Raw genomic sequence first — 24,453 nt, 5'->3', positions numbered from 1 at the left:
TCATGGACATATACCTATTTTTTCCAAGTAGAATAAAAGAAACCTAGATATAGATACATCATAGTGAAACTGAAGGACAGCAAGGACAAAAAGATTCCAAAAGTAGCCAGAAAAAAAGAACAGATCATTCATAAAAACACAACCGGCAATGACGAAAGCCAGAATGAATGCCGTATTTTCAAAGTGTTGGTCTTGTATTATAAATTCAATTTATTTTTTTAAGAATGAAAGTGATACAAAAACATTTTTGAATAAACAAATATACACAATTTACTAGGAGAACTCTATTAAAAGAACTTCTAAAGATTTACTTCAGGAAGAAGGATCATAGAATAACGATCTGGGATATAAGAAGGAATGGTAAGTACCAAATGTATATATATACAATTGCCCTTGAACAACACAGGGGTTAGGGGCACATATCCCTCATGCAGTAGAAAATCCATGTATGGGGCACCTGTGTGGCCCAGTTGGTTAAGACGAAACACATTATTGGTAATAAAGAGGGCCACTACCTAATGTAAAGGTTAAATATATCAGAAAGATAATATAACAATTTTAACTTGTATGCATCCAATTGAATAACCTCGAGCTATAAAAAGCAAAAATTTATTGAGTTTCAGGATAAAATGGACAAATCCAGAATTGTAGGTACTCCATGTTCTTTACTATAAAATTCATAAATAAAACAAGTGAAAACATTCAAACGACATCATTTGCATTGCTTATGAGATTAAGTGTGATTTTTCTCCATTTTCTAAATTTTATTGTTTTGATAATTATGTTTACAATTAAAACACTTTTTCCAAAAAATAAGTATGGAGGTGAAATGTTAGTTAACTGGGGGCTTGGGGTGGGCTTAGTTAATGATTACTATATTTGTGGTAGTTATGTAGTTTTAGTCTACACAAATGTTTAATGGGTTGAATACATTTTAACCAATTTAACTCCTTTTTCTTTGTATTTTTGCTAAAATGTCTAATGATTTACTCATGGACTTAAAAAGTTCAGACACACCTTGACTGATACGTTAAAGAATTTGATTTACCACATAGTTTCTGTTTTCCTAAATAAGAATTTAAAAACTTTGGAAAGAATGTGTAAGAACTCATTCCTAATTTAAATATGCTACTACTGATGGTTAAAGGCTCCATTATTCTGGCTACCTATTATCAACAGAGCTACGATTTTTCTCTACTGCTCAGACATCAGTATTATCACTGTAGGGGTCAGTTACCCTGAAAACAAAAACAAGAACAAAACCTAGAGAAAGATACAAATTGTTAATTCTTCTTTTCATATTGACACTCCTTTGGACGTAACACATTGCTATTCCTAAAACTCAGTGTTTAACCTCTACTTATGCCTCTTGAAGCGTGTGTGCGGTACACAAGTTATATGAAATATTAACAGATCATTTTATACAAATAGAAAATAAGACAGAGTGCTGGGAAACCAGTTCTAAAGAAAATAGGCACAGGATTATTTTATAATAGTACAGATCTTAACACATTGTAAACTGAAACTATTGAAGGTTGACAATGCAATTAATATATCTTAGAAACGTCAAAAACTTAGCCTCTCTACCTCAAATGTGGTCAGAACACTTGCGTTAGCCTACAATTGGGCAAAATCATCAAACACAAAGCCTATTTTAAAATAAAGTATGGAATGTCTTATGTAATTTACTGAATACTGGAAGTGAAAAATAGAATGGTTGTATCAGTTGCTTACCCTTGTGATTGCAGGGCTGCCTGGGAGCTGACTGCTGACTGGCTGCCCAGCATCTCCAGTATCACACCGCATACCACTAACCAGGGAAAAGGTCAAAATTCAAAATCTAAAGTACAGTTTCTACTGACTGCCTATGGCTTTTACATCATGGTAAAGTTGGAAAATAATAATTGAACCATAGTAAGTAGGGGACTGTTTGTACTAAAAACAGACAGTAAGTAGATTCCTTTGAATATATTATCTAAAAATCTAAACTGTAAAGCCTCATTTAATCTATTACACAAAATGTTTTTTTCATAGTTTAAATTTTACTATATGCAATTCTGGGAAAGTAATAACGCTGTTGAAAAAGTAAAATGGTAATGTTGAAATGTATCAAATTTTGAAAAAATATGGAAAAAGGACAGAAATTCTAAATTCTTTGGAATGTATTACCCAATAGATGTGTTTGAGAATCTTCTTAAAACCTTTTGAGATTTGAATATCCAGAATATTCGGTTGGTATAATCCTTTTGTTGTTTAAAGCCAACAATAGAATAAAAATGGAATGCAGTTATTTCCAACTCTTTGCTCTAATAGTCTAGAAATGAAATCTCAAAAACTTTAGAGTAGGTTAATAAATAACACTCAATTTCAATATACTTTAAATTATTTTACTTTTATTTTCTCTTTTTTTTTGTTTAAATTTATTGAATTATAACATGCATACTAAAAGCACAAATCGTAACCGTACAGCTTGGTGATTTCTCACAAAGTGACCATATTCAGTGCTATCAACACACTGTATTATCAACTTTTAAGGTGATAAACTGCTAAGATTGAAGGATTAAAACCATCAAACACCACTACAAAGAGGTAAAGTAATAAACCAGTAAGTGTAACTAGGCACACACGCAAAAATGAAACAATTTTTGGCACACATTTTATACCACATATGTATTCTGTATCATCAGAACATGAGAAAATACATTGTCTCAATCTGATAGGTTCCTGACTTGGGGGTTCTCCTACTGTACCCCGCCCCCCGCCCTTGCAGTAGCTGATTTCAGCAGAAAATATATTAAAGCAAACAGCAGAAAAAATACAAAGCTTCAGAACCAATTAAATTGTTTAGCAACCAGTTTGTCTTCTTTCATGAGCTACAGCTGTTTAACAAATGGTGACCTTACAGGATAACTTTAAATTTGAAATTAACTTTTCAACGTTTTAAATGAGCTTTCTTCCTTTCCTTGATTGGCAGATCATTTTTGTTCACTTAAATTAAAATTGCTGTAGGTCGTCTCCTAATTCCTTGTCTAGTCAAAGCACCCAGAGATTACCGAAGAGATGAGAGAATCACAGGGACTCCGCCTTGTAAATACAATCCATTCTCAGACCTGGGTCCTGTAATTATTTTACCTTTAAATAGCAGAAATTGTATTATATTCAGCCGGGGAACCCTTTCTTAGATCTTTTATTCCTTGTTTTTTCAGTGATTTCATTGATCCGCCACTAACTTTCCCAGTAGCCAACAATAGTTTACATAGGTCGCTATTGGTTTTGTCCGGAATTTTGAGTAATTTAGCCACAGGTGATTAGCAGTCTTAAAGGCGTTCTTACTGTCAAGGAATCCAGAGAATGCGAAGCCTTGGTACCCAAATGAGGCAACAATGAAAGACTGGCAAAGCTCAGAAATGGTCCTGAGAGCACAAACGCCAGCTCGGATTTCAGGTTGCCGGATGGGCCCTCTCGGCTGCCTGAGCCCCCCAGGGAAGAGGGTCCCATTGAGGACGCCGGCATTGAGCGTGGGCGACCTTGCCACTGCCACCCCCACCACGAGCAGGAGTAAACGCGCCACATCCCGTCACCAGGGCAACTCGGCAATCCAACACCAAGGCTCAAGATTCCGCATCCGCAGCCACCGGACGCAGAAGAGAGGCGCATCACGACCCAGCCTCGGGGACTGGAGGCGTCCCGGACGCCCCCATCCCCGGGGGGCCCAATGCGACGTAGGAGCCACCTCCTCCGCAGGCCTCGGGCAGCCGCCCCCAGCGACCTCACCGCAACCGGACCTCTGTGCCGCACGTGGCAGCCGTGATTGTCCCAGAGCGGTATCCCTCCGCGCCCCCGCCTCAGTCTGCCCCTCCCTTCCCGGGACCCTTCGAGTCGGGGCGCCGCGGAAGGATCGCACGCACGAGCGCGCGCACGCCCGCCCGCCCCTCCGCGGCCGCGGAGAACTGAAAGGTGCCGCGGTGAGAAGGGGAAGCCGCCGCCAGCATCGTCGCCGCCGGCACAGCCGTTCCGCAGCTGCTGGTGCTTAGTCCCGCGGTGCGGGCGGGCGGACAGGCAGGCAGGCCGGGCGCGCTCCGCCGCTTGTCCCTCCTCTCCGTCCCCGCGTCCTCCCTCCGCAGCTCCTCGGGGAGGGGGGCGGTCGGTGCCTGCGCAGAGCCGCCTCCTCCCCGCCCCCGCCCCGCCTCCCCCCGCGCCGCCGCCGCCCGCTGCCGCCGCCGCCGCTGCGCCTGCTGCTCCTCGCCGTCCCCGCTGCAGTGCGAAGGGCTCGAAGATGGCCGGTTGGCAGAGCTACGTGGATAACCTGATGTGCGATGGCTGCTGCCAGGAGGCCGCCATTGTCGGCTACTGCGACGCCAAATACGTCTGGGCAGCCACGGCCGGGGGCGTCTTCCAGAGCATCACGGTGAGGACCGGCGGCGGTCCGGTTCCCCTTCTCGTCCCCGGACTCGAGCGGGGCCGGCCGGCTGTGGGCACAGGAGGGCCGCGCCGGCAGGTGTGGTAGGCAGCTGGCGCCGAGGATGCGGCTGCGGGGCGGACGGGGAGGCCGAGGCCCGGGGACGCCCCCTCGCCCGGGGCTGCGCTGACCCGGCGGGGGCGGCGGCCTGGCTCCCTGGCTGCCACGGCGGCCCCCGGCGTTCCCAGTGCCTGTCCGTGAGGCGGGGGGAGGGGGCGCACCGGCTGGGGTGGGGGGGCGGGTTTTTTTTTCCTTTTCGCAAGGCTCTCTCTGGTCTCCTGCAAACCCTGAGGTTTGCTTTGCACGTCCCGGGGTGGAAGCGGGGGCTGGAGGGGCCGGGCGGGTGTGCGCGGGTCCGGGGTGGGGGTCGTCCGGCGGCCGGTCTGCCCCTAGATTCCGCGGACAGCGCGCTGCCCGCGCCGCGGGCTGTGGGAGGCGGCGGCTGCCCGGCCCCCGGATCCTCGCAGCGACTTTGCGTAGGTTTGCGGGTGTTCAGGCCTTTGGGGCTTGAGAGAAATGTACGCCGACAACGTAGGTGGATTCGTGAATCTCGACTTCAGCTCTGGCTCCATAGGATTTTTTTTTTTTTTTAAATTCTCCAAGATGGCGAACTGCCATTGATTTCTCTCCTCCTCCTATGGAGATTCATCGATATACCGTTATCCCCAATTACGCAACATAGCTCTAAAAAAGGGGGTGCTCTTATGGGGCTTACAGTAATCTGTGAAAGCCGAAGGGACACTTCACTTCTCCAAGTCCCTCCCTCTTTAGTGAAGATAGTAAAGAAACTAATGCAGATTTATGCTTTACAATGCCTGATTTTCTTGTGACTTAATGGTTTTGACTTGGTTGCCACATGTTTGGGGGATAATTGTCACTAATCCTCCAGTGCTGCCGTATTGTTTTGCCTCTTTCTGCACATGGCTGTTTTTGGATTGTGACGATTGTGTCAAATACAGGGGCATTCCCTTAATAGCCCCACGCTCCTCTCCCATCAAATGCCAGAATTCAGGCCCCCTATTATGAGTGCTACTAATTATTCTGTACTACTTAACATGGCTTAAGATCTAACTGTAGAACTCAGTCCTTGATACCGGTACTTTAAGATCTCTTTTAATCGCAGTGGAGTACAGTTATAGAGAATTGGCATCTGTCTGGCGATCAACTTTTTTCCTGCAGTCCTCTTGTCTTTGTGTGTGAGTTCCCGCTGTCTGGCTGGGAAGATTGCGGGAGTGTGCTTGGAAATGGCTGGGGCCTGCTATGACTCTGCAGTTCTGATGGGGGCGACGCCTTCCTTCTTATTCAGGGAATGTTAGAATGCACGTTTTCTCCTTTCCGGTTCTGGCGACTACCTCAGTTTCTTTCCCGGTCTCCCTCCATTTTCTCCGGGTTTTTTTGTTTGTTTCTTACCGTTGCCTACTGCAGTGCAACCAGCTGAATCCTCTTTGCATTTGCCCAAGAAGAAAACTGGTTACTGAGGTGGGAGGGGACTGGAAGGGAAGTTGGAGGGGAAAAAGAGAGTGGCTAGGGAAGTAAAGGAGGGAGATACGAATTTGGGAATGTATTGAGGGCTAGGGTCTGAAGTTCATACTGTGGGGGAATATTTCAGGCTATTTAAAGCAGAATAGAAGTGAACAGGTCTGTTAAGCATGGGCATTAGTTCAGGAGACTTTCAAGCAACTTTAAGTTTGATGTAGCAGAACTGTAATGTGACTGGATGTGACAGACAAGCAGTTGTTAGAAGAGTTTATAGGTGAATCTTTACCATCACATAAGCACTTCAGGTACCACCTGACTTGTAACAGTTTATAAATAATCTGTTAAGTTTGCAGTTTAGTGCAACTTCATAGATTCTTTGCACAAACTGGTCTTTAGTTAATACATAGTTAAATGTGAAATGAAGTGATACAAAACATGTAGTCATACAGGATTAAGTAATTCTTTAGAAAAAACAAACTTGATTTTATGTTAGTGAAATGTGGATGTCTTCTAATACAATATGATACAAACTTGGCACACTGTTTCCACTTATATGGAGGCATGAAAATGAAAAGAATTACAACTTCATGTTTTTTTTTCCTTTCCTCCTTTTTTTTTTTTTTTTTTTTTTTTTTTGGTGGGGGCAGCCAGTAGAAATAGATATGATTGTAGGAAAAGACCGGGAAGGTTTCTTTACCAACGGTTTGACTCTTGGCGCAAAGAAGTGCTCGGTGATCAGAGATAGCCTATACGTCGATGGTGACTGCACAATGGACATCCGGACAAAGAGTCAAGGTGGGGAGCCAACATACAACGTTGCTGTCGGCAGAGCTGGTAGAGGTGAGCAGAGTACTCTTTTGGTTAAAAGTTGCATGCTACATTACAACTTATTAAGCAGTTTCCTTAACATTTTGAATTAAAGTGTTAGTCCATAAAGGCTATTAAGGTGGTTTTTGTGAACTGCCCAGCACTGAAGGGAGGCACTGCTTTGCTTGAGATTTACCAACTCTATAGCAGCTGCATACACAGCCTAGTCTCTAAGATCCTGACTTTACTCAAAAACAGAATATTCACGTTATTCACATATATTAAGTCATTCATACTGTTTGGTTACTTTAGTCCTTTTGAGTCTTTTGCCTTTGCATCTCTTCCCTGTGTGTTAATTATTTACTGCTCAGCATAAAAAAGGAAGAATTAACATTCACTCATTTTTCTATTAGAAATATTGTTGGGGAAGAGAGAAATAATTAGAATAAGGTTTTGTAATAAGCCGCCTGTTTACTGAAATATTTTCGAAGACTAAGTTTGTGTGTGATTTAGATTTGAAAACTAGGAAATATTTCATGTATATGGTTCTGGTATTTCCTGATTATTTTCAACATACCAGAATTCTTACTACACTTAGTAAGTCTCACTGCTTTTTCATAAAAAAACTTCCAAGATTAAGGTTTATTATAATATCTAATTGCTTTACAAATACACTGAAATATATTTGTAAATATTTTGTAAATTAAGAGGGCTGTGTGGCCTCAGATAGCAGACTTGCCATAGCTGATTTTAAGACCAAATCTATGTGAATGAATTTGAAGCCCCTCCTAGCAGTAATTTACTGACGTGGTTCTACGATCTCCTTCTGATTATCCTGAAGGTTACTCTTATTCTGATATGTGTTATGCTTATGAGTATTTTTCTTTAGGAAAATTAGATAATTGAAATAGAGACATATCTCTAAACATTACCTGAGTTCAGATAAATCTGTTCAAAAGAAGTATTAACCATGTGACAAAACTAGAATAACATTTTTATACTAAATGGCACCACTGACATCTAGTGGTAGCAAGTATAAAATTGGCCATGCACAAGTATTTTGGGGCTGGACCTCTGAATTGCATCATAGAAGAACCTGTTGTTGTAGACAGTAGTCCTGTTTCAGGATTTCAGATTCAAAAATAAAGCACAGCGAGGATATCAATAAGCACAAGCCTTAAGTACTTTTTATTTGGCCTTTTCTGAATGGCACTGAAAATGCTCTTTAAAATTTGGTCTTGGTTTTTCTCTGGAATTAATAGACACATTGAGTCTCACTGGGCAGACTTAATAGTTTGTACTTAATTAAGCCTATTAAATTTGGAGAGAATTCTGTAAGTATTCATCTAAGTTTTTAAGTTTATATATTGGGGAGTAGCCTAATAATTTGTCATTTGTTTTTGCCCTAGAAGAAAATGATAATACTTTTTTCCTAGCTAGTATAAAGATATTTTATGCAGTGCTGCAGGTGTACTGATTGGGCTTCCAGGAAGCAGTTTATAGTGTTTTCAGCATATTTCTAGTTTGAAAGTTCTCATTTTGGAGACCTAGTTGACTTCAGTGCTTGACAATTCACAGAAAACTAACTTAATGTTAACTTATTAATCGGGGTTCTGTCTGCTAAAACTTTTGTGACTTTCTTGATTAACACTTCTTTTGAAACACTTTTCTTCTTTCTCTTTCAGTCTTGGTCTTTGTAATGGGAAAAGAAGGGGTCCATGGAGGCGGATTGAATAAGAAGGCATACTCAATGGCAAAATACTTGAGAGACTCTGGGTTCTAGCTGCTAGGCAGACTGTTAAGTATTAGGGGAAAATTGCTCTTAAACTTTCCTAGCTGTAAGCTTGAGTCTTAATTCTGGAAATTTTATTAGCAATGCAGGGTGATGGGGTATGAACCTGTGTCTCCTTTGTATCCCTCTGTTGGTGGGGAAAGGTGTCTTTCTTTCTGCCCCCCCCCCCCTTAAATAATTCTGTTCACTTTTGTTTTGTTTCCCTGTGTACTCCAGCATTGGTTATAGTCATGGGAAAGGAAGGTGTCCACGGAGGCACACTTAACAAGAAAGCATATGAACTCGCTTTATACCTGAGGAGGTCTGATGTGTAAGCAGCCTCTCCCCATCTACCTAGCAACTGTCTTCATCACCACCCCAATTACGGTCACAGTGCTACCAGACTATAGGTGGTAGCTAATTTTTCTTTACCTATTTTCTAATGTCATGATTCCTGTTTGCCCAATGGATCATTTGTATGTTAACCACTGTATGTAACCAACCCTTATCTGGCAACATAATTGCAGCACAATAATGATTTGCATGATACCTTGAAATTTGGGGGGAGGGGGCATGCCAAGTTGGGCATCACTTTGTCTTAGCAATTAATGGGATATTGATAACTAAACTAAGTTAATATTAAGCAAGGTGCCGGTTGTACAATCTCTAATTTGATCAATGTCTTTTCAGCACTTTGAGCATTTACTTAGCTCATTTAGTCTTCCTTTTGTAGCGCATGGTTGGGAGGAAAAAGTGCATGCATCTTTCCTTCACTCCTCTTTTCCCACCCTTTCCCTTTGCACATAGGTATTTGGTTTGCTTCCATCTTCAACGCAGTGCCTGGTTTATTTAACCAAGTAATAATCCCTTTTGTTGACGAGCTATTGAGAGCTGCAGTAGTTTGCTTTCAGTATTGTTACGTTGCACTTGAGTACAGACAGGCCTTCTGTCTGTAGGATATGTGAAGAGTGCAACTGCAAAACGAGAGCAAAAGGCACTTCCTCCCATGACCTTACAGTAACCATAACAGATCGAATCCCCAGGGACATTCCATCATTGCAATAGCTCAGATTTGTGTTCCTGTCTTTTTCTTTGCACACCAGCTCTACTCTTTAGTAAAATTGTAAAAGGCTGCCATTATGGACATTAGGTATCCCAACATAACCATCTGGAGTGTGTCCAGTTTGTTCTTCATAGGACCAATTTTTATTTGCAGCTTGAGTTTTTATATGAAGTTGCATTATTGTGGACTTGGCTGTCTTGTGATGAATTTTTTTCATATGTGTTCTGTGCCATACTATTGTTAAAATGAACTGTTGCTATTGTGAGATGGATTTTAACTGACCTATTAAAGGTTTCTTTCGAATGGCACTACTTTAGGGACATTCTAGTATTTGCTTCTATTGTTTGGGCCTTGTGGATAATGTACAGATTTAAAAACAAATCTTGTTGCTGATTTGTCCATTTCTTTCCCTGCACTTTGTTACATCTGGGATACAGTCTAACTCATCTGATTTAATATGCATTTAAAAAAATGCCATAACTATTAAACACCTTGTTTACAGACAGATGAAATAAATTTATTCCAACCAAATACTCTAGACTCCTGTGTTTATGTAAATTGTTGTCACTGTTACAATTGATTTTTGACACATTGGGATATACAGAATAGGCCAGTTTCTATAGCAAGCATAAAATCTTAAAATTGAGTTCATGGCCTATTCCATATCCTGTAGGATTTATTATAAATAAAATGAGTGCCTGGGAATTTCTTTTTCATGGGCCTTTATCTTTTTAAAAAAGGCTTTAAAAATCATTTTGGGCTCATCTTTGGGTTTGTGAGAGGAAAACTGAGTTACCTGCTAGAAATTATTCTCTCTTGTTGTTGGTCTCTAGCTGTGAAATCTAGTGAGCAGTAAGGAACCAATACCAAGAAGGGTTTCTGCATTGTGGTTTCTTCTGTGTTGAACTGTCATGTGACTTCTTCAGATTTGAAAGCAGTATTGGCCTGCTGTAGTCAACCAACTGGGACTTTCACAGAAGAGAAGATGTTCCTTAGGCAGCATTTAAGAAAACTGGGATATTCCTGGAGTTTCTGGCACTGGAGTGACCTATTACCTTTGACTACATAATAGTCAAGTTTAATTCCAGACGTTATAAGGTTTCTGGGATGTATTCACGTTTAGCGAATGTTTAATACTCTTTATGAACTGTGAGGCAGAAGCTTGGAGCAGGAATGCTCAAAAGTTGGTGGTGGGTCTAAGCAAAACTGGAGAGCTGGTTGTAATGCAGATTCTGGGCTCTGGATTTTCACCCTAGAGATGGGATTCCATAAGCTCCAGAAGTCCCTTTAGAAATAATTTGCAGGTCAGTCTGGCTCACTTTTAAGGGGTCTATATATGCTACTGTTTAAAAAATAGTGGTTTAGGGAATGGGAATCTCCACCTTATTAAACTGTACTGTGCATAACAAATTTTTTGACAGTGTTGTCAGGGATTAGTTCACATACAAGGATGTAAAAATATGGAAGGTTAGGAATTTGGGGCTACTTTGGTAGTTGGACATAACCTTTGAAATTGAAAAAAAACTTCAACTTCTTGACCTGTTAAGAACCCAGTTACAAACAAAAGGTTGGCCAAATGAAAATTTGGTGTTTGGGTTGTGATGATTTGAGACTTTATAGTAACAATATACATGCATGCTTTAGCTGTAAAGAACTGTTAGGGTAACTGATTAGAAACCAGTGACCAGAAGTCAGCTACAGTCTTCTGCTTTACCAGCTGAGCTATTGAAGGGACTAGAAAGCAGTGACCAAACTTGTGAAGCCCTTAAGGAACCTGTAAAGTGAAAAGTGTGTGTTTGGGGGTATGGGTAAGGGAGTAGAAGATGATAGGGGGCAACTATAACACAGGTGCTTAATGAAATAATGAAACTAGCCATTGGCCCCCTACCCACAAAAAACACTTAGGAAAATATATGTAGGTAACTGTTTTATACTTAGTTCTAGGAATTTAACCTGAGGAAATGGGGCTAAATACATTGTATACTTAGAATGTCATCACATCACATTACTTAAAATACCTAAACTTGGGAAACTGCGAGATTTGACTTTGAGGGTTATGGGTTGAATGAATTATTGTATGTCCAGAGAATAAAAATCGTCCTTGAATAACATGAGAAAGTGCTCACCAACAAACGTTAAACAACAGATATTGCATACAGTATAAATCCATAGAGTGTATATAATGTATACATGTATTTTACATAGGTGTTTCTGAGGGCAAAATATCAAGAAAAATTAATCTCTGGGGTAAGTTCCCATGTGACTACTTTCATATCAGAAAAGTTTTAAATTAGGAAAGAATTTTTTAATGAAAATTAGATTTTAATTTTTATTTAATGTCCTATTTAAAAACCTGTATAGTTACACCATGAAGAAATGAGATTTCGACTATCCATATATATATGTGTTTGTGTGTATATATATATACACACACACAAAAACCAGTATATATATACTTTTTTTACACAACTAAAAGTTTGGAGTTTAAAAAAAGGGGGGGGGGGTGGTAATTTTGCCTCAGAAAAACTCCCAATACTTAAAAGGAACCCATGTCCTTTATCTGGTTTATAGATTGAGGACTGAGGGGATACAACATTTACTACATGTTATAGTGACCTTTAACTTTGCCCTTTTAAAAAAACTGTTTTAGGTATGGTGTTTATTTAACAACTATAAAAAAGCTATTACCGTATATTTATGTGGCAGGTACTGAGTGTCCTCATACCCTCCCTTAGGTTAAATGAAATTGTACAGATGACCACCCAGGTTTGCAAAAGTTAGGGTTGTGTAAGGACATCCAATTCCAGAGTCTGCTTCCCTATCATAGTAAACTAATGATCTATTTCTCAGGCCTGTGTGTGATTTTTAAAAGGAGGTTGGGGGAGGGAACAACTTGTATCAGGCAGTGGATACTGAATTCAACCTTTTATTTTCCTAAGTGGAAATAACTTTTTTCTTTTGATGGATTATAAGATTTTTTTTTTCAGAAGGTAGAACTTCCCCAGTATGTTAACATTTCTTTTAAAAATAAATTTTTCTCTTTTTATAACAGAAGACAACTATATATCATGTACTTAACTATTCTCTAATGTTCTTTTTTTGACTAAAAATTCCCATGTTAATATAGATACTTTGTTCTTTAAAGGCTGTATAGAGGTCTACTGTAAGGATGTACCATAATTACAGCAGGGTACCACAATGTACATTATTGCTGGGATTTTGGCTGCAGTTTTAACTTTAGGGAGATTAATTGGTTGTGAGCAGTCAGTTACCTTGTATAAAATTCTAAGGTTGTGGTTTTATCTGACCTACATTACCTTAATTATACCTTACAGCACTGTGCATATAAATGAAGCTAATCTGGGTAATAGTACAGTAGAACAAATATTTTGCCAGTTCTTAAAGTGGGAAATGTGTTTATTAACATTCAAACTCCCTTCATACAATGCCATATAAAAATTCTCAGCATTTTGATTATACATAAGTCTATATTTTCTACATAGTTAGGTTTAATTTAGCTTTTCATAATACATTGTTTACATCATTAGTTCTGTTAAACATAAGCAGTTATTTTCGAATCCAATACTTGAACAATTTGCTCTGTACATAGTTGAGCAGGGCTAATTAGCATAAGATGCTTTTTGTTAAGAGGTATATGATCTGAGTATTAATAGTTGCTGAAGTTTGGTATTTTTATACAGCATTTTCTTTTTGCTTTGATCATAACACAAAACCCTTAAGGATACTGAAATTCAGTAAGTAAAGTCCAGAGACATTTACTTTAGTTGATGAATCAAATTCATACATAACACTATAGTACTTAAAACTTTGAGAAAAAAAGAAACCTATGAAATCTGCACTAGTACAGACCCTTCCTATCAGGATAAGACTGCTTGGGAATAGAAAGGAAAAAGAGCTTTGAGTTTCTTTGTGGTGCTGATATAAGGAAAAATGCTAAATTGTCACCTCTCCTGAGTGATGGCAATTTAGGAAAATATCAGAACAAATATATTCCAACTCAATAACTCTAGGTAAACTTTATGCAAATGGGAGTTGGCTTAGCTCATGCTAGGCGGCCACAGCACTCACCTTGTGTGTAAAACACGAAACATTTTCATACTGGGATCTAGGTCTTAATTGCAAGCTATACTGAGGAATTTTTAAAAATATTTTGGCTATATTTCATTCCAGAAGAAGGGTTGATTTGATGCTCGAGCACCAGCCTATGACTAGTTAACCAGTGAAATGAAGTACATTCCTGCAGATAAATGCCAGATCAAAAAAACCTGTTTCAGTAATCTGATTAAACTGTAGAATACTAAAAAGTAAAAAGTAAGTTATCTCTACAGGAATCTCTGAAGGGAGCAAAAAAATCAAATTGTATACCTAAATAAACATTTATTAGGAAATAACCCAATCACCCTCTGAAGGTCAAACAGTATTTGCTATGTTGTAATCCCGTTCACCATTAGGCTGCAGTTGGACTACAACACTATGTGCATTAATTTCGTTTTCTGCATCACTACTGTCGGTATCTTCATTGTCATCTTCTTCATAGTCTGAAGATTCTGTCATGTTCTGATGTGAGCGGGATTCCGACAAAGCCCCAAATGACTGGGTGCTGACAGAAGCCAAAGGTCTAAGTAAAGGGGTATGTTCTGACACTTCATTTTCTTCTTGACTACTGTCTGTGTCAGAGTCTGAATCGCCTTGAGAAGGAACAACTTTTTGCTTGCAGACGGGACAGGTTTTTTTGGTTTTAGTTAGCCAGGGATCTACACACTTGCAGTGGTAAGCTGTTAAAGCAAAATACACACCTTTTAGATAGCATACTGTGGTTGAGAATATTACATTTTTAATTTCTTGCCATGTTTATTCCTGTTCTTCTATATGTATCGTGTAGGGACAAGAAAAGTTCCTAAGTTTTTATAAATATATCTCCATCCTTTAATGACACCAGTGATTACTACAAGACCTGGCTCATAGTATGCTAATAACTATTTTGTCTCCTTCTCTAATACTGAGCCTACATATCAATTATACATAAATTCAAAACAGTATGTAATTATTCATACCATGGGAACAAGGAAGGATTCTGAGCTTGTCTCCGTCTTCATATTCATCCAAACAAATGGCACATACATCATACTCATCTCCTGTGACAATAGTAAATAAAATTAATTAAAAGATGTACAGAAGTGTTCTTTCCAGCTCTAAGGTCTTCCTCAGTCGATTATTTTAAATGTCTTTTGATTGATCTATCTGTAAATGATACCTTTTTCTTGTTCTCTGTCAGATCAGGGAGCTGCTTTAAGTTCAGGAACCTGAAGTTTAAATAATTAACCTTTTACCTAAAATAAGAAATTAAAAGTGGATGTCAAATTTGTTTATCTTACAAAAGAATTTTATTAATCATAACTGGAGTAGTGTTTTACATGACTATTCGTATGCTAGTTTTGAAATATTTTATGCCAAAGACCACAAAATTTCACTGTTTAGATTTCTTTAAAAGTCTCAGTAATTTTTAAAATAAAAATGGAAACATTAGAACATACTCAAATTTTTTTTGTTATTGGAGAAACATTTGGAATGAGACCTACTAGGCTTCAAAATCTCCATTCCAACATTTACTAGCTCTGTGTGCTTTAGCAAGTTACTTAGCCTTTGTCATCCAGTTCTGGGATCTATAAGAAGATTCTCTACACTTTACAGGTTTGTGAGTAAACAAAAGGCCCGGCACAGAGATGGTCACTAAATGGTGTTTATTAATATTGCCTTCTTAATTTACTGTTGAACTTACCACCTTTATAAATCATGAAGGTTTATTAATTCATAGCTCTTTTTGGAATTCAAGTGTAGTTAATTTTAAAGGAATTGGCAGTCCTACAGCATCTTTTTAAGTTGAGGCAATGGTGGCAGTGACCACTGGGACTGCTTTCAATTCAGTGTTTTCCATTAAATGTATAGATTAGGTAAAAACTTAAAAATCTCAGGTAACAAAGGACAATTCATTACCTATCCCACACACAGGGTAACAACACCTTGGAAGGCAGGTCAGAAATAGTCTGGACTTCTAATATGAATAGAATGATAGTTCAATCCAAACAATGCCTTTACCATCCTTTAGTCATTTAAAAGAGCACGTTCAGGAAGAGTCCCCCAAAAAAAGCTTTCATGAAAATTACTTTTTGTTCAGTGTTTTGAATTTGGTTATTACAGTACCGAGTATCAAATCATTCTATAGCAGACAGAAGCTGCTACATTAGAACCTTGTGTGTGGAATTTGGTGAGACTGATCATATGCATCTAAAACTATTCAAGACTAAAGGACTCCAGTATATCTGCAATTATCTGGAATTATACAGTTGGTCCATTTACATCGACTTTGAGGACAGTTTTAATAAGCAAATCAGTCATCACTGATTTCTCTTACAAATCAAACTTTAAAATTTTATGACTTTGTAAAAGTGCCCACTAAACACACATTGTTACCAATGGAGGAGGTAATCTGTTGGATAAAGGCCCCGGCTGTCTCAAAGGGACAGTTCTGAGGCACACGGTTCCTCAGTGGGGCTTGAGGATAGAGACTCCAGGGGAATAGAGACCCAGCTGTCCACAATAACCAGCTCAGTAAGATACACTTCGTTTTTTCATCCCCTGTCTCACTCTCCCCACTCCCTCACTCTTGGTTCCGGAGATTATTTCCCAAAGAAACCACTTGCATCTCTGTCCTTAGCTTTGTTCTTAGAAATTAAAACTTAAGTTTTAAGCATTGGATTTTTAGTAATTTTATACTGCTTTCCTGTTGGAATTACTTAGATCTTCAGCAAAGAGTAGTATGTTATGATCTTCTACTTGTATTTTACTACCATTTGTGAGTCCTCAGGTGCATCATTTTTAAAAATAAAAACAAGTGCAAAACATGCATCACACGCTGCATAAAATCTAAAGGAAATTCGGCTACCGAGAAAAGTATCATTGCAAACAGCTATTACAGAAGCTAAACTGCAGAGTTAAAAGTATCAGGTTAAATTCTAACAGTATTAAGTATATTTTTAAGGCTGTCATTGTACCTGTAAAAATTATTTGTGCCAAACTTACTGATTTTGTATAAGTGCACTGACATTTATTTGACCATCTCACTGACCTAAAATAAGGAGTAACTTCCTATAGCCATTTTTAGCCAATACTTCTTACAAATGACTTTTACAGTATAATTTGTGTTAATTCATTGGCACCAATGATTTCGAATTTAAAGTGAAGTATCTCATGATTTATTTCCTTATAAAATGCTACACATTTTTCAGGGAAAAAAAATGATAGAGTTAATATAACTGAACAGGAACAGACTGGTCCAGAGCTGTGCCCGAAAACTCTAAGCATCATTTTATTAAGGTAGGAAGGTTATCCTGATTTCTCTAGGTGGGCCTGGTATAATCACAAGAGTCCTAAAAAGTACGAGAGGGAGGCAGGAAAGTTCAGAGTCAGAGGGGAATGTGACTGTGGATGACTGGTCAGGGAGACAGTGTGACTGGCTTTGAAGATGGAGGGGAAGCTAAGTCAAAAGCCAAAGACTGTGGTGGCCTCTAGAAGCTGGAGAAGTCAAGGAAGTGGATTCTCCCCTAGAGCCTCCAGAAAAGAAGACAGCCCTGATGACATCTTGATATTTTAGCCCAGTGAGACCTATGTCAGACTTCTAACCTACAGAGCTATAAGTTAAATGTGGTGTTCTAAGCCACTAAGTTTGTAGTAATTTGTTACCACAGCAATAGGAAATTAATACAGGTAATATTGGGGTTAGTCCTAAAAAGTCCTAAATGTGTGGACTCAATGCTTCACAGTCCCTGATCTTTCTTTTCTTTATAAGATGATGGGTCAAGATTCAAAGGTACAGTACAAACAAACTGTACTGTGGACTAGACTAGAACTTAGTGCTTTATAGAGAATTAACCCCCCTGGCCTTGGACTTGTGATGAAATGGTAAAGCATATGTTAAAATGTTGGGGATTTTCATCCTGATCATTTTATTTATTAGCTTTGCAAGACACATCTCCATGTGTAGTATTCTCAAAGGGAAAACAAAGATATTAACATATCTGTATTTTAGGATTGTGGATTAAAAGCAATAACAAGTTGAATACATAGTGTTTGGTGCAAACTGGCTGGAAAGGAATAGTGACTTAAGACACGGTGCACTGAAGGCTGGGGGAGGAGGCTGCACTCTGACATCCCCACGTGCTGCTGTCACATCAGAGGATCTGTACGCTTACAAAGAGTCAGTGGCAATGGTCACCGAATCTGTTTGTATTACACAGGGTAATTATGTAATTTAATTAAATATTCAGCAGTCCTTGATCTGTGAATGCGAAAGACTGGTTTTATTTGATAGCTAGGCTGACTGTTAAGAAAGAACACTTATTAATAAAAGCTGGTTGTTCCCCCAGCCCGTCTCCAGCCAAAATGAGAATAAGTGAAGTACAGGTGAGATTGAACAAATTTATGTTATCAATAAAAGCAAGAATGAAAGCAGAATCCAATTCTTGTCCCATTTAAAAATGCCTAAAGCTAAAAATGGTAGGAAATGCATCATGTACCATAACAACTTGGAATTCCAGTCAGTGGATTCATACTCAGGATCATGGTCCAACATCAAATAACTACTGAGCACTTAAAGGTAAATTTAAGGCATTTGTCTTTATGGTTTACAACTTGAGCAGATTTTTTAAATAACCAATTTGTGCATTGGTTCCGGTAGCATAAGAGGGTTTATAAGTGGCAGTAAACATTTGTTTTGTTTCTGTCAGCACCATTGCTAGGAAGTTTTGCCTAGTATAAACTAGTGGTTCTTAACTGGGGAAGATTTCTGTGCCCTCCGCCCCGGGACATTAGGTGATACCTGGAGACATTTTTGGTTTTCACAACTGGGAGATGGCATCTAGTAGGCCAGGGATGCTGCTAAACATAGTCCAGTGCTCTGGACAGCCCCTCAGAGAATTACCCCATCTAAAACACCAATGGTGCAGAAGTTGAGAAACCTTGATATAAAACCTCTCCAGGCTTTGTCAAGCAACGACTTTGCATAGGTGTTAAGTTACGGAAGGGTGAGATTCGGGTCAGTTATTTGAAACAGCATGGACACACTTCTGTCTAGAAGGCTTCTGGCATGGTCACTTGAGTAATGTTTTAGAAAAGTTTCATGAATGCACTTTAAAGTCCCATCAATCTGGGAATGTTGTATGAGTGAACAGAACTTTGATTTTTCTGCTATAAACCTGTTCTTCCTTAGCTTCTCTCCTAAACACTAGATACAGCAAAGGCACAGAATAGGAATCACACAGATGTGAGGCCATCATTGCAGTAGCACGAATAGCTGATCGGGTCTGGACATGCCACTTTCCCTTAGGGCCTACATTCCATCTGTCACCAAGTCCTGTAAACTTTATCTGTGAAACATATCCAGAATCTGTCCCTTTCTCATTTCCTCAATTACTCTGGTCTGATAGCCTGGATTACTATAAGAGCTTGTAGTCCACATTCTCTGTTTTTTTCCTCCATAACAGCCAGGGTGATTTTTTTTTTAATATATCATATCAATCTCATTTAGATGGTTCCCTATCTCACTTAGAATAATCCGAGCTTATCACGACCATCTTCCTCCCATCTCCTCTCACACAAGCCTTACCCCCTTCACACAAGTTTCAGCTACAATGGCCTTTCAGTCATGAACAACCTAATACAGAAGTTAAGTGGAGACCTGCATTTAGCTATGTTATAACAAAAACATTTGGACTTAACATTAGGTATAGAAAGAGGAACCACAGTTCCTCTTAAAAGTGGAACCACAGTTCCACTTAAAAGTCATCTCTAGATGTTATCTAGAGATGACTAATTTGAGAGAATCTAACTCTAGCGCATACAAATTGATGGAGAGCTTAATTGTTCAATTTAGTAACAAGATAGTCTAAGGCTTAAAGTCAACTAGAATAGGTTTCGTCAAAGTAAAAGACAGTGAACATTCCAGGGCTAAGTAAACAGAGTTTCATGAATTTTTAAAGAATTTGCCCAGGGAAGATGTTAGCATTGGATTCATGAACTTCAAAGCAAAAATTACCTTGCCACTTATTTCCTACTTCAACAGTGAAGAAAACAATGACAGCTCTTTCTAGCAAATAAACTAATTTTATCTTCTCTTCTCCCCCACTCCATACCAGTTCCCAAGAATTCTTAACAAGATACAAGAGGGATAAAATATTTTTAAAACCAGATTTGCTTGAGAATTCTTTGATTATTTTTAACCCCTGAGCAAAGGAAGTAATATTTGCTATTAAGGTTACATTAAAGGTAGTTAAATATAGTTATAAAAATTAAAGCATGTCTCAGTTGCTGAATTAAAGAAATAATTTATGAAAAGTATTGCTCTACTTTTACATCTTCTGCTTTAAATGTGCTGTTGCTTTTTTTCCAATCTCTAAAATCATATCTTCTGCTTTTTAGGCCTATCTTGGAAAGTCTCCGTGATTAAGCTATAAAATAAAAGTGCCTGGTAATTTAAATTTTCAAATATGAAACCCCATTTTTTCCCCTCATTTACAACTCTGGGATCTGGCTCCTTCACATACTGCAGGGGAGACAGGTCCCACAGAGACAGCCTTAAATGCTTAGTAGAAGGAATGTTAAGTGAAAACAGAAGGCTTTTTCATCTGCTAAGAAACATGGTATATAGCAACCAGTCTTTATGATTACAGACTTGGAGAAATACATTAACCGAATGACTCAGGAAACTTCAATTGAAGAGCTATTTTTTTTTTAAGACTTTATTTATTTATTTGATAGAGATCACAAGTAGGCAGAGAGACAGGCAGAGAGACAGGCAGAGAGAGAGGAAGGGAAGCAGGTTCCCCGCTGAGCAGGGAGCCCGATGCGGGGCTCGATCCCAGGACCCGGAGACCATGACCTGAGCCGAAGGCAGAGGCTCTAACCCACTGAGCCACCCAGGCGCCCCGAAGAGCTATTTTTTAGGGCAGCAATGAGTAATGAGCTCTATAAGGCAGTTGGCTGCTTCAGAAGCAAGAAAACTAAAAACACTATTATTTTATATGTGCTAGAAATTGCTAAGTCAGTATTTAAATCACTTAAGTATTAATCAGCACAAACACTTCTGAAAGAGCTGCCAAGTGAAGATCAATAAGATTTAAGGTGACTGCGTATGCAGAGCACTGTAAACCGTGCAAGCGTTGACCGACCTGTTTCCTGCTTGTCCCAGTGCCTCAACGTGCTGGTTTCTGGGTCTGACTACAGACTACGCCTATGGAAAACTTCCAAATGCCAAATTCTTTTTGTTTGTTGGAAAGTATTTCCAAAATACTGTAACTTCCCCTGAGTTAATATTTCTACTACATTCTAAAGCCTATGAAAGTTCTCAAGACTTTCATGGTTTGGTGCTGTGACTCACTGGAGTGGTGAGGACCCACAGAAGTGTTCTACATGTTTTCAATCATCCATAGTGTTTACAACCAGGAGGAAATTGCAGTAATTAAATTGGAAATTTTTTCTAACATATATGCGTAAACTTTGTTAAAACCATTAGCATAAACTAGAATAACAAATAGGCCTCTTTTTTCTTTAGATGTCAAATCTCATGACAGCTAAAACATTTTAAGGCAAAAAGTATAACTAGGTCAAACTGAGGGCTATTAGAGACTTCAAGTGTAATATTTATAAAGCTACATATTTTTAAGCTGCTTCATGATTTTGATAATCTTTTTTCATCTATAAATGTCTAATGAGTGAATTTTAATAATACTAATTTTTATTAGGTAAGGGTTTATTTTTGTAATACTAATTGCTCCTATCTGTTGAGGTGTTACAACAAATGTGCATATTTGCACAAGGTCACCTAGCCAGTAAACGGGGCTCCAAATGTCCAGCCTAGGTCTGTCCGACTCCAGAGTCCATCCACGGTCTTAACCATTATGCCTGTACTGTGTTCTAGCACATCTACTTAGAATTTAACATTTAAATAATCTGCTTTGATTCACAATGTAAAAAGAATAAGAGGTTAAGAAATACTCTTAAGCTGCCACTTATTAGAAATTAAAGTGTTTCTAGTTCATAAGCCAGAGCACTTTCTTCCTTCAGACTGCCACATTTGGAGAAGGAACAAAGTTTATTTCTCTCTCCCATGGTTTCATATTTTTACAACCCCTTCTAGGATGCTAAAAAATAGCAGCTACATTCTAGAAGTTTAATTAAAGGTCAGATATTTCTTGTGTATTCAGATGATGAAATGACAGTGCATGCAGAATAAGGAAACAAATGATTCCACTGAAGAAAAGAGCAGTATGTTGTCAACTTTGTTTTTAGAAATGTATTCATGAATTACTTCACTAATTGAGAATAAGAATAAAAAAGGATTGCCTTAGAGGCCATAAATAAATCCATAGAACAAGCTTAAAATCCAAATCCAAGCATTGGCCAAGTTCCACTTGGAGTGATTTTCTTTTCTTTTTTTAAGACTTTATTTATTTATTTGACAGGCAGAGATCACAAGTAGGCATAGAGGCAGGCAGAGAGAGAGAGGTGGAAGCAAGCTCCCTGCTGAGCAGAGAGCCTGATGTGGGGCTCAATCTAAGGACCCTGGGATCATGACCTGAGCCAAAGGCAGAGGCTTTAACCCACTGAGCCACCCAGGTGTCCTGTGATTTTCTTTTTAAACCTAAGGTTTCCCTGTGTTAGTTTTTATTGGTTCTAACCTGATTGCATTAGGCAAGTAAAAGACTGTTAGACCTTAGATCTTTCTGAATAGAGGAGCAAGTGGATTAAAAGATGTCATTACCCTGAAATTAAAAAAGCCAAGTTAAAGGGATTTTATAATGATAAATATTGTGCCAGACCTCAAGTACTTAAAATACTTTGGTACTTTTACTACTAAAAAGATTTTGTTACTCTTTTTTCATTATTTCTTTTCAGGCCCCTAGGAAATCAGGATGTACAACACCCCTGAGAGCCAACTTCAACAAACTCACATTTATGTATGTCCTTAAATACTTGTGTGTTCTAATCCAGTAATTATTTTTCTTTCCCCTCATATAAAAGAAATCAAACAAAAAACTTGAGCAGCCTCAGGTACCCTTGGGGTATAAGGTGGAAGATGCACTGGTCCTACATTATTTTTGCATGTAGCCGAATTATTTCTAGATACTTACGCTTGTTGACTAGATGGGGCTAGTATTTAATTAGAACTCTCAATGCAGCAAAAGTGACTATAAAAAAAAAATCATACATAAAATTTCCTTCTAAAAAGTGCATGTAACTGGTAAGAAAACACTAAGATCCCAGTATTAGTGTAGGCAAAGGAAAAGACAAGTTACAAAATTTATCTTGTTAAGATAGAATATGATGAAATGAGTAGTCTCCTATTTCAGTAAACCTGAAACTTTAGGAAATTAGTTTTATCTCATATATATTCTTTGACGTAGTAAATTGAGGAGAAGGGTAAGTGCAGGGGTGGGGAGAGGACTAGAAGAGAGGAATGGGAAGGAGTAAAGTCCCGAGGCAATTTATTTTGAAATGGTAGTGACTGAAGAGGAAAGATAGGATAGGTAGTATTTGTAAGTATAGTGTTTGAAGTCAAGAATTTGCATTGCAGCCCTGTCACTTATGTGTACCCACTTATGCACCCTTAGGTAATCTACTTAATCTTTCTGAGTCTCATTTTCTTTATCTATAAATGGTCATGATCGTACTTTTCTTAATTGTGCTGCTATGAGAACTAAATGAGATCATGTATATGATGTTTGCTTGGTTTGCCCCCCCCCTTTTTTTTAACAGAACAGGTGTGATACATGCTCACAAGATATAAGATGGAAAATTATCAAACTTTTATTGGGTACAGTACCCATCCCAATCCAGTTTAATCCCAATTAACTCATTTGGCATAAATTACACTGACTTCTTTCGTTAGAAGTTAGTGAACTGAAGGCATGGTTCTCTCTAGTAAACAGCTACAGGCAAATGATAAAGGTCAAGAGTACTGGATACAAACCAACCCTCTCAATCCCCTTCAGTCCACCTCAGAGCTACATTGCAGACCTTGGGATCTGTTTCTGGACATGAAATAATAAGATACCTCACCTTTAGGTAACTCAGGAATGTACTGATTTCTCAGAAGCCATAGTCACAACATAACTCCTACCTATCTTGGAACCTCATTATATTACTGCTTTGTGGCCATATGTAAAGTGCTCCTTTCGAGAAACTTGAAAAACATTCCCTATTCTGATTTTCTGAAGAGTAAAATCAGACTAATTTTCCCTTGAAATAGTTCAACACAGAACAAAATACAACTAGCATTGGTTATAGATTCTTAGCCTTATGAAGAGATGAACTGTCTTTTACTCACCGACATATCCCTAGAGCTTGGTACAGTGGTTGGTATAGAGTGGGTTCCCAGTAAATACATGCTGAATAACAAATCCCACAAAGCCCCTGTTCGCTCGTGCTGCACGCTTAACAAGGAAGCCTCTACCTCTCACCTGGAACAATCCACATGGACTCTGACCGCTTCACTTTCCACCCCTAGTCTGTTCTCTATTCACCAGCATGAGGGATCCTTTTCCACAGTAATTTGAGCTTGTCGTTCTTATGCTCAAAAGCCACCCAAAGGGGCGCCTGGGTGGCTCAGTGGGTTAAGCCTCTGCCTTCGGCTCAGGTCATGATCCCGGGGTCCTGGGATCAAGCCCCGCGTCAGGCTCTCTGCTCCATGGGGAGCCTGCTTCCTCCCCTCCCTCTCTCTGCCTGCCTCTCTGCCTACTTGTGATCTCTCTCCCTGTCAAATAAATAAAAAATTAAAAAAAAAAAAGCCACCCAAGTTAC

The 24,453-nt window shown here is 38.9% G+C and overlaps 3 protein-coding genes across 11 annotated transcripts in view; 1 reads left to right on the top strand and 2 right to left on the bottom strand.

Moving 5' to 3' along the window:
• Positions 1–256: 256 nt before the first annotated feature.
• On the bottom strand, positions 257–4,030 carry LOC125098074 (uncharacterized; the record flags this gene model as incomplete). Its single annotated transcript, XM_047726526.1, is given in 2 exon segments — positions 257–3,633; positions 3,635–4,030. Coding segments are annotated over 2 exon segments (735 nt in total), but the record flags the coding sequence as incomplete, so codon positions are not given.
• PFN2 (profilin 2) lies at positions 4,029–22,571 on the top strand. Of its 3 annotated transcripts, XM_047727727.1 has the most exons (4): positions 4,155–4,408; positions 6,586–6,778; positions 11,785–11,826; positions 22,549–22,571. In XM_047727727.1, exons 1-4 carry the CDS (start codon positions 4,277–4,279, stop codon positions 22,554–22,556), a joined length of 375 nt encoding a protein of 124 aa, XP_047583683.1. In that variant the 5' UTR covers positions 4,155–4,276; the 3' UTR covers positions 22,557–22,571. The 3 variants fall into 3 exon arrangements, with proteins under 3 accessions (XP_047583692.1, XP_047583683.1, XP_047583678.1); XM_047727736.1 differs by lacking the exons at positions 11,785–11,826; positions 22,549–22,571 and adding an exon at positions 8,431–10,110 and having other exon boundaries at positions 4,029–4,408; XM_047727722.1 differs by lacking the exons at positions 11,785–11,826; positions 22,549–22,571 and adding an exon at positions 8,754–10,110 and having other exon boundaries at positions 4,158–4,408.
• Positions 12,979–24,453, bottom strand: part of RNF13 (ring finger protein 13) — a 163,451-nt gene continuing 151,976 nt past the window's right edge. For all 7 annotated transcript variants that reach the window (XM_047727676.1, XM_047727667.1, XM_047727686.1 and 4 more), the window contains 2 exons: positions 14,655–14,735; positions 12,979–14,375 (listed from right to left, as the gene is read on the bottom strand). In XM_047727676.1, the coding sequence (XP_047583632.1) occupies positions 14,011–14,375; positions 14,655–14,735 (446 nt within the window). In that variant the 3' untranslated portion in view covers positions 12,979–14,010. The remainder of the gene's footprint in view (positions 14,376–14,654; positions 14,736–24,453) is intronic.

Source organism: Lutra lutra, chromosome 1 (assembly GCF_902655055.1).
Source record: "Lutra lutra chromosome 1, mLutLut1.2, whole genome shotgun sequence".
NCBI lineage: Eukaryota > Metazoa > Chordata > Mammalia > Carnivora > Mustelidae > Lutra > Lutra lutra.
The sequence above is the reverse complement of the archived record's forward strand: the minus strand, read 5'-3'. Positions and strand labels throughout refer to the sequence as shown.